We start from the raw sequence: 10,860 nt of genomic DNA, 5'->3' as shown, positions 1-10,860 counted from the left end.
GCATGAAGAAACACTGCATTATTATACAGCTCTGTGGGCAAAGAGAGAGAAATATTTTGATCATTTGCCTTGGATCATACCAGAGGCATGTGATTTTGTGTGATGGAACAAATATGGGGAGGCTGTGTACAGCATGGGGAAGCAATTTTCAGAAGAACCTAGTGTTGTGCTAGAGAGGCACAGATTTTTCACAAGGAGAAAATTAATGCAGGAGTCATTGGATGAGTATGTTGCTGCATTAAGGGTGTTAGCAGCAGCAAGTGACTTAGGTGAATTAGTACATAACTACATGTGTGACCAAGTCATAAGTTTTTCCTACCATAAGAAGACCCAGGAAAGTTTACTGTGTAGCAAGAAACCTACACTTTAGGAGACATTGACTTTGGGCAATGGGGTTGTAAGGTGGACACTAGCATACAATGTGTTAGACAGTAGCAATGACACCGAAGTCGCCGCCAGTCTGTTTAAAAACCACGGCGCTCACCTGCGGCGAATTTTAGCCGCCAGTTTGTTTGTTTTTCGCCCGCCCGCCTGGAGGAGCCCACACCCGGAGGAGGACTGCAACGTCCATCAGCCCCAGCGCATAGGTCGCACTTAAAACCACGGCGCTCACCCGCGGCGCATTGTAGCCGCCAGTCTGTTTGTTTTTCGCCCGCCCGCCTGGAGGAGCCCACACCCGGAGGAGGACTGCAACGTCCATCAGCCCCAGTGCGTAGGTCGCGCCTAAAACCACGGCACTCACCCGCGGCGCATTGTAGCCGCCAGTCTGTTTGTTTTTCGCCCGCCCGCCTGGAGAAGCCCACACCGGGAGGAGGACTGCAACGTCCATCAGCCCCAGCGCGTAGGTCGCGCCTAAAACCACGGCACTCACCCACGGCGCATTGTAGCCGCCAGTCTGTTTGTTTTTCGCCCGCCCGCCTGGAGGAGCCCACACCCGGAGGAGGACTGCAACGTCCATCAGCCCCAGCGCGTAGGTCGCACTTAACACCACGGCGCTCACCCGCGGCGCATTGTAGCCGCCAGTCTGTTTGTTTTTCGCCCGCCCGCCCGCTTGGAGGAGCCCACACCCGGAGGAGGACTGCAACGTCCATCAGCCCCAACGCGTAGGTCGCGCTTAAAATCACGACGCACACCCGCAGCACGGGACGCGCGTGGGGACGAGCCCGGGCCAAGGGCGGTCCCATCGGAGCCCCGAGGAGGCTGTGCTGGGCCCCCCTCTAACAACTACAGTCCAGAGAAGACCAAAGGTAAAAGCCTTTTAATTGTTTTTATGTGAGTGCACGTGTTACCTGAGACAGACATCACCATTCCTTGATTGCTCGATTTACCGCCCCTCTGATTACATTGAAAAGCAAAGTTAAAATTAGCAAACTAGAGGGCCAAAATACCGTGGGGGCACAAGTATAGTGGGGACACTTGACTCTTTCTTAACAAGGGCTACGTCAGTCCTGGAACATGAAATTGAGATAACAGAACGCAGATTATCGCTGGAACCCCCAAATCAGAAAAGGTTATCTTTGGGGGGGACATTTCCAAAGCATAATCTAATTGAGCCACTGCTAAGAGATTCGATCACGGAAGAAGCCACCAGCATAGTACCTACACCTCAGGATATGGACTTGACTGGCATCTCGCAAAGAGTTTCATCAAGGGTGGCTGCAATGAAAGGACTCCCAAAGAGTAGTATTGACTCTGCTGTAAAGAGAAAAAGGGTGGGGGGCTCACAAAGACCTAAACCATCAAAAGCCCCAAGACTTAATTAGCGGGAGGGGGGCGTAATATTGGGAACAGCCCAGCAGGAACTAACTGACGGAGAAACAGGAGACTTGGCTTCCTGCTCCCTTATGACTGAACCTATGTGGCAGAGATTAGAAACATTGGTTTATACAATGTTAAACCCTATCTCACTAAAATTAAACCAGATAGAGGAAAAGTTAACTGCCCTAGAATTTCATACCAAAGAAAACTTCCATGCACTAGAGGTAGTTCTAAAAACGTGCACACAAGTGACAGCAAGATCGCCCCCCAGGATAAGCCTGGAACGGGACCTGGCTGTAGCACAATGATGTTAAATACACCCCCTGGTTTAGTAAACAGGGCTCAACGGGCAAACGAAAACCGAGAGGCAACAACTTCTAATGCAGCTCCACTTATAATCAGCCGTTTGGCCCCCTGCAACACAAAGCCTCCCAGTGCAATAAATGCTATAGAAGTGGCTGATACAGCAAGCCAGGTAGTGGCAAATTCTAATATATATCCTATAGGCCAGAATGGTACACTGACAGGGGGGGGCAACCAGGATAGCCTGGCGAAAGAAAGAACTTCTGTCGTGACTAAACAGGCAAATGAGGCACAGATTCTACATTTACCACCAGCAGCGGCTCCCTTGGCCTTAGTGTTGGGGAATGTCCCACCATTACGGAGGGACAAACAGAATCAACAACACAACTAATGTCGAAATATCTCCACTGGTTAAACCAAAATCTGGATATGGTGGGGGCTAAAGGCAGGAATATTGGAAACCAGTTAAACATGGCAAGAAGGGTATCATGGGTGGGCCCAGCTAGGAAACATTTGACAGGAGACTGTGTGGTTTTAAACTTTAAAAGCAAACTTGGTGTTGGCTTTATCCTGGAGCACCTGGGTAATGTTTATATGAGAAATTCACACATTATTGCTTTACCACTAGGATTTTTCTATAGACCACCCACACTATTTAGATCTCCGGGTCATTTACAAATCAAGGAAAGATCATTAGAGAGCCAACCCTGGAGAAATAGTGGGACTATGGATTGGAGGTTAGAGAACAGATACGCGCCCCTCTCCGACCTTGATGCTTGTGACTGACTACAGTCAGTTCACACAAGCACACAGAAGATTCGAAAAAGGCAATCCCCCCGAATCCCGGTAAACATGGAGAGCTTACAACCACTTACTCTACAAGCACCTAGGCCACATTTACTTCCCACACAACAGGAGAAACAAAGAAATGTATGGAAAATATCCTCATGGAATGTGGCGGGTATCACCCGCAAGTTGACTGATACAAATTGGTTACAGTCATGGAACGATCAGGAAATAGTATGCTTCCAGGAAACTTCAGCCCTGGACCCGATCTTCATTAACGGTTTCAGATCCTATCAGAGTGAAGCAATTCCATCTACTTCTGGGAGGGTAAAGGGTGACATTCTAACCTTAATTAGGAACGACCTAGTGGTAAAAGTAAAAACAATTCTACAACCGAACAAAATATTTCATATCTTGGTATTGGAAATACAGCAGGAGGGGATATGGGTCTTAGTAAATTTTTATAACAACCGATTTGGCCCAACAATGCATACGATTGTGGGTGAACTAGACAAAGCCATATCTGACATTGCATACAGGAACAAGTCCCAGAACACAAACATTATATGGTTAGGTGGTTTAAACATACATCCCTGTAACCATAATACAGCCCATGTTTGTGGACTTGAGGATATGCGGGGTAATCTCATACAACATTTTGTCCACAGTGATTACGGTAATGGTCTTAATAAGCAATTAGCTTCTTTAAATATGAAATAACCCAGGACCCAGACTTTAGTTTAGATATCCTTCCGGAAACCTTCCAAAGAAATGGGGTGGGTTCAACGATTGATTACATACTTTTGACGGCCCCGCTTATCGCAAGAGTTGTAAAGGTCGATACTATTTTCACAACTTTTAGCGACCATGCCATAGTTTCAATGGAATTGAATGTACTAATACCTGAGAGACAACAGAGAAATAATGTGGATACACCTATTGTAGCTAGAAAAAATGGGGTACAGCTCAAATGGGCATACATTGATAAAACCAAGCTGGTCCCAAAAATCATAGAAAATACCAAAGAAGATATCTATCTATGTTTAGATCCAGATGCTCAAGCAGATGAAGTTGTACAAGCATTCTGTAATATCTTGGGAAAAATAAAATCAGCCATAACAAAAACAAAAGCGCTAAATAGAGGCAAAGGTGGGAGCTGGTTTGACCCTGTTTGTACAAAAACTAGGAAGGCTCTGCTATATGCTCTAAAAGCTAAGCCGAGGAACTATGAAGAAATAAGAACATTGCGGGCCGCATATAAATTAGCGAGGAAAAAAAGAGAAAAGGAAATCACAGTGGACCTATGGGAAAATCTGGATGAAGCAGCTAAATCTGGAAACAGTTTTGAGTTCTGGAAGTTGGTAAATGCGCCTTATTTTAAGACCCCCAATGATCCATCTCTAGACATGCACATTGAGGAGGAGGCATGGGTACTACATTTTGAAAATATTTTTACCTCACACCCAGGCACACCAAATTGTTACGCACCAATGCAGGAGTTAAGCCAAGTTCCTCTATCTTTTTCACTTACTGAAGTTAAAGTAGTCCTGGACTCATGTAGTTCGGGAAAAGCCCCAGGACCTGATGGAGTCCCAATCGACCTCTTTCAGGACAACCCAGATTTATGGATCCCACTACTAACAAACGTCTTAAATAGTATAGTACTGGGAGCTCCACCCCCTTTGTGGTCCACAGGGGTAATAGTACCCATTTACAAAAAAGGGGATAGGGCAGAACCAAAAAACTACAGACCTATCCCCTTCTGGATACAACATCAAAGCTTATGTGCCGCCTTCTCCTTTCTTGTTTAGAGGACTGGGGAAGAGAAAATAAGATCTTGATACAGGCCCAGTACGGCTTCCAGCAGGGAAGGGGGACTGTAGTTCAGTGTCTAAATTTAGCACTGACAATAGAAAAGTACACCAGAATGAAGGACGGCAAATTGTACATGGCCTTCATGGACCTTAGCGCAGCATGCGATTGCGTGGCCCATGATAAGCTATGGTCCATGATGGAGACGATGGGGGTTGAACCTGCTATATTAAATTTTATTAGGCAATCATATGCAAACGCAATGGCTTCAGTGCGTTACACCAAAAATGGAGATTGCACTCGTTCTTTCAGAATCTCCCGGGGTGTAAGGCAGGGGTGTGTACTGGCCCCTTTTCTTTTTTCCCTATATACAAATGGAGTCGAAAAGGCATTGACAGTGGCTACTAGGGATGTTCCACTTTTCGATAATCAAATGCTACCTTTAATGGCCTACGCAGATGATGCGGTTTTAATCGCCAGAACAGGGATTGGGCTACACAGGCTGATTACCGCATATGTCTCCTTTATTGATTCACTTAAGCTAAAAGTGAACCAATCCAAGTCGTTTGTACTAATAGCAGGGGCCACAAAGAAAGAAAGGGTACTGCACTTTTGTGCAGGGGTGCAAAAAATCGAGATAGTCAACACGTTTCCCTATCTGGGTATCCTTTTTGACAAAGATTTGTTGTGGGCAAAACTAATGGAGGGTAGAAAGATGGTGATGGAGAGGGGTATCGTTGCCTTAAAAGGTTTTGCTAGAAAATTGGGGGCTACACCACTAACAATGATAAAAAATATATATCAGGCTAGAGTTAAAGCAGCAGCGACCTATGGAGTGTGGGGTATGGCAGCAACGACACCACTACAAACTATTGAAAATGCATTCTTTAAATCTGTAGTGGGTTTACCCTCCTCCTTTTCAAATGGTATCTTACACTTGGAACTGGACATACCTTATATTTTAGACTATATCCAGCTAGCCCCACTCCTCCTCTTGCACTCAATTTGGAGGCGAGATACAGTTCCATTGAATCAGTCAATACTAAGGAGTTGTTTGGCAATGGACAAATGGAAGAGGTCTAGGTGGCTCAACTATGTAGAGTCACGGCTAAGGGAGATTGGTCTCCACAAACTTTTTAAAGAACCCCTAGCCTGTAAGAAGGTTTCCAAACAGAGAGTGAGTGATATGTTTATGTCGAAGACCAACTACAAACGAAGAGCACAACAAAATGAGAAATATGCAGCTCGGGCATATAGCCTCAACCCACCTCCAACTGGAGGAGACTTTTCCTATTTAACTAATGTAAACAGGATGCAACACAGATTTGTATTATTAAGGTTTCATACAAACCTGATACCTTTAATGATAGGTTATCCGGAAAAAACATATAACCACGCTGACTTAAGTTTGTGTCCCTGTGTTAATTTATCACCTCAAACAGAATTGCATATATTCCTATTCTGCAGCCTATACGAGAGGGAAAGAACTGTCTACCTTAAACCAATTTTAAAGAAAATGAATTTTAAGCAGTGCCGGGTAGCCTTATACTTCCTGAAAACACTTCCCGACCCTCTGGTGTGCTATTTAGTCGCGTCATTCCTGTGGGCTTGCATGAGGAAGAGGAAAGGGTCAGTGTGCAGGCTATTGAGTATGTAAAAAATGATAACCTAAGTACCCAGAGTTAGTACATGAAAAGGCTCATTTCTTCCTTTTAATATTTTATGCATTTTCGTCTTTATCGCAGAAATTGTGATGAATTATTTGTATCTTTTTTTAAAACAGAACTATGAAATTAGTTTTAAATGTGATCTATTTATATGTGCTTTTATGATCTTTTTTAATATGATCGAATAAAGACGAATTGATTGATTGATTGATAATGTATAGGACTTGATTTTCGTTTGGTCTTCAGTTGCCTAGGAATGTTATTTCAATAAGAATTGTTTCCCTGTCCTAGGAACTCCTAGTATTTTCAGGGGGTCCTTGATTTTTTCAGTTGATTGCTCCAGTTCTACAACCATTTGATTGCGGGTCAGACTGCATTGTGATAGTTATTTCTAGGAATGTAGACAGTGGTGCTTTTTTTAATGCAAAAGAATGAAGGGAAAGAACATACCGTCTGATATGCCTCCCGGTGTTAAAGGGAAGTGGAACACCATTACAGCACAACTGAAAAAGAAACTATGACAACTGTGTCGGCTAATAAATAGTTTCAAATACTTTTGTGGGAAAGAAGATTTAAGACACATACCACAAACTGTTGACATTTATTTTAGCAAAGAGAGGCACTGGCAGTGCGAGCCAGATGTTAATTTGGTTGTCTCGTCTACAAGATTTTAATTCCGAATTATGTTCCATTCCTGGTGGCAAGAATGCCACGGAAGATTTTGGTCACATAGGAAGGCACTTTAGAGACCCACATAGGAGTAGTGCTATATAAATGTTACAATACAGTGTACTTCCTGGTCATACTGACTTAGAAGGACAGACACTCTACCTCTCATGCGTTTCCCTTTCCCTTCCATAAATAATTGGTAAATATTCTGCTTCGACATGGGTAAGCGGCGCGCCTTCATTTTCTTTCTTTTTTTTTTAAACAAATACTGGTGGTGTACTAACACATAACTAGGTTTGCCACTTTCCATGAGAAAAATACCGGCCATCTGTTGTTTTAAGAGCCTGCAATGGCCCGAACATAAATTGTACATTAAACAAAACCGTAACATGACTTGCTGCCTTTGTTTACTTTAATTAACAGGGACCGTCAACGCAGCTCTGGTGCACATCTAAAAGTTTGTTCTAAATACATTTGCTGTTTGAATTACGCACAGATAAAGGGTAAAAACCGGCTTTGGGTGACTTTGCTTATTTTTGCTCCAGCCGGGGCATTAAAAAACGGCCAGGTGGCAACCCTACAAGCGACATATGAAGCTTGCCAGCTACATCTTTCCTCTCCTCAGCATGGGTCACCTAGTTGTCTTTCGACCCACACCCTCAATAGTTCCCTACATCCTGCATCTCAGCAACCCCGCCCGCTCGCTCTACTGCCGTCTCACACTTCCGTCTCCTTCTTCTCCAAATGGACTACATTTCCCGTCGTGCGCTGCGGGCGTGTTATTCTGTGACATCACGTATTGCCGGATGAAGATGGCGGCACGCTGGAGCAGTGAGAATGTGGTGGTGGAATTCAGGGATTCTCAGGTGAGTTAGGGGCGGGCCTGGGACGTCAGGACAAGAAGTCTCTACTGCATTGTGTCTTATGGAAGCATTGCACATCCTCATACGTTTTCCATTATAACTGCATTTAGTTCTCCACTGTATGCTCTTATGTCACTCCCAGGCAGCATAGAGTTTCTGATGTGCAGTCTGTAGTTTTGTTACTTTTAACCTGTACGTGTTTGCGGTGGGACGTTCGAATGTTTGCGGGCAAAGGGAATGGATCATATTCGATCTGTTGTTGCTTCTGCGGTGCTCTCAAGTTTAGAGTTTCATCTCCCACCATTTACTGTTTGACTGTCTCTTCAACGCTCGATGCTAGCTGGTTCAAAAGTAAAGATGCTCATTTCGAGCGTAGAGCTTTTCTTACTATTGCTGAGTACACGTTATTTGCGGTGCTCCCGCCCTCATTTCACCTGTCCTCAATGTTTGGCTGTATACAGAAGAGCCTTTACATATTAATTAGGTTTTGCCTTACTCAGCCCACGCCCGATCATTGACAAAATGTACCTGGACTGTGTTTTGTAGAGGTTTCGTTATTCATCTTCACTAATGCGTACTTTTGTGTATATTGGCTTGCATTGATTCCTCACTTCTCTGCGACTGCTTGAGCTTTAATGTTATTGGATACAGTATTTATTTTTGTTCCCTGGCACAATCATGCCATGGCTTCCAACAATATGCCAGGAATACCACCCTTCAACCAGGGAAAGCATTGTGTTAGGGTAAGCACGCGCTCAGTATGTAATGAATTGTAGAACAGTAGAGGACACCTGCAATTTATTTGATAAATCCAGCCCAGTGGGCGTATAATCCTATGCATTGTGGTCTTTGTAGTCTCTGCTTTAAAATGAATCCCCAGTGGGTGTTGCCGACCTTACTAATATTTAGAAATAAAATCCCAAGTGGGTTGATCAAAGCCAAGAATGTCAGGAGTACTACTATTACAAAGTCAGTAACGTTTGAGTATTTCCGTTCCTTGCTAAGCGTCGAGTATTCCAGACGCCAAGGATCTGTATTTTAACAGCAGGTTGTCCTTGCGACTGGGCACAGCCGCTAACATCAAATAGAAAGGTTGCCCCAAATGAGGACGTTCTCCCAGAAATCAACCTCATGCATTGGGGACAGCAGTAAGTTCTGCATTCTGCTTTCATCAAAATACCACTCAAACGTGAGTGACTCAAGCATGAGTGACTTTGTAATAGCAGTACTACTGACATTCTTGGCTTTAATCAACCCACTTGGGATTTTATTTCTAAATATTAGTAAAGTCGGCAACACCCACTGGTGATTCATTTTAATGTAGAGACTACAAAGACCATAATGCAAAGGATTATACGCCCACTGGGCTGGATTTATCAAATAAATTGCAGGTGTTCTCTACTGTGGTTGCTGTTCTTTTCTGGATGTATGGCTTGTGACAAAGGGTGAAAATCCGAAACGCGTAAAGCCTGGTATTTTGATGAAAGCGGAATGCAGAACCTTCCTCTGTCCCCACTGCATGAGGTTGATTTCTGGGAGGACGTCCTCATTTGGGGCAACCTTTCTGATATATATAAAATCACCTAAGATCCACACGCCTGCAAGTACAGGTATGTACGTTTAGTCCACTCTTCTACATATCATCTGTCATCTTTTTAGCCCCACGGGAGGCTATTTAATCCTTAACCCTATTCACTCTGCATTGAAGATTTCACGCACCTTTACAGCCCTAGTATTCTCTGGTCATTAATGATACTGTTATAGTTTCTATTTTGCATATGAATTGGCAATTGTATTGAGCATGCAATGAAACTGATCAGAATTCTTTTTACGTTTTCGTATATAATTTATTTGATCCGTACTATATTTTTTAGTTGTAGATTAATCGCAAATAATTTTAATTAATTAAGCAATAAAGGATTTTTTTGCCTGATTATTTATATATATATATATTCCAGAGTATAACTATACATATGAGTTACCTATATGTGCATCGAAATTTGGCATCAGGAAAAAAATAATGCAATGACAGTATCCACGTAGGAAAGTAGAAATTATAATAGGAAAGCATCAAAGGACAGTTATTCCAGAACCACAGTATTGACAGTAACAGTCAGCCGTTCATACCTGGCCCCATTAAACTAGCAGCTGAACATCCGCACCCCCCACTCGCGTGCGCATTCCCCTTTCCCAGCTGCTCGTACAATAGAAGTGCAAGGTAAATAGTTCATAGATGTCTGTGGAGCACCCATTCATTAAGGGATAATATGTGTACATACCGTGTACTGTCACTGGCTTGTGTCCTTGTTGGAAGTGAGTTCCAAATTTTAGCATCTTGTACGGTTGTATAATAGAAGCATGAATGGTTTTGCCATGCAACCTAAATCACTAATGCGTCTTAACCACGAATTCCTATACCACGGAATTTTGTGGTAAAGGCATGAATGGTAAAGGGGTATGCGTGGCTTAGGTCACCCCCCCCCTCCTCCCCCTGCCCTAAGCTACAAACTCCCCCCACCCTGAGGTCTAAATACCCGACCCCTTCCACTGTCCTTAGGCCTCATAACCCAAATCCGTATTTTAAGAAAATAAGCTGAATCCCCGCCCTCTCCTAAATCCAAAACACTACCCGTTCCCCTCCCCCTGCCCTGAGGCCTAAAACTCTGTCCCTTAACAAACACTATCCAGACCCCCTCCCACCCCGCGCTGTCCCTAAAACTACCCCATTCCCTTCCTTTGCCATTGGGCCTAATACATTAACTCCTAATTAATAAAAACTACCCAGACCCTCCCCCAGCCCTAAAAACGACTCCGACCCTCCCCAGCCCTGAAAACTAACTTGACCCCCCCAGCCCAGAAAATTACCCCAACCTCCCCAGCCCAGAAATCTACCCCAACCTCCCCAGCCCAGAAATCTACCCCAACCTCCCCAGCCCAGAAATCTACCCCGACCTCCAGCCCAGAAAACTACCCAGCCCAGCCCCACTTACCTCACTGCTGCT

General features: G+C 44.1%; 1 protein-coding gene across 4 annotated transcripts in view; it reads left to right on the top strand.

The window, feature by feature from the left end:
• Window positions 1–7,644: 7,644 nt before the first annotated feature.
• The window catches only part of WDR59 (WD repeat domain 59), a 766,237-nt gene continuing 763,021 nt past the window's right edge, over window positions 7,645–10,860 (top strand). Inside the window, exon 1 of one of the 4 annotated variants that reach the window (XM_085636815.1) lies at window positions 7,645–7,861. In XM_085636815.1, the coding sequence (XP_085492941.1) occupies window positions 7,802–7,861 (60 nt within the window). In that variant the 5' untranslated portion in view covers window positions 7,645–7,801. The remainder of the gene's footprint in view (window positions 7,862–10,860) is intronic. The other 3 variants (XM_085636817.1, XM_085636814.1, XM_085636816.1) reach the window with 3 other exon arrangements.

This window comes from Triturus cristatus, chromosome 12 (genome assembly GCF_964204655.1).
Source record: "Triturus cristatus chromosome 12, aTriCri1.1, whole genome shotgun sequence".
Classification (NCBI taxonomy): domain Eukaryota; kingdom Metazoa; phylum Chordata; class Amphibia; order Caudata; family Salamandridae; genus Triturus; species Triturus cristatus.
Note: the sequence above shows the minus strand (reverse complement) of the source record. Positions and strands in the feature narration are given on the sequence as shown.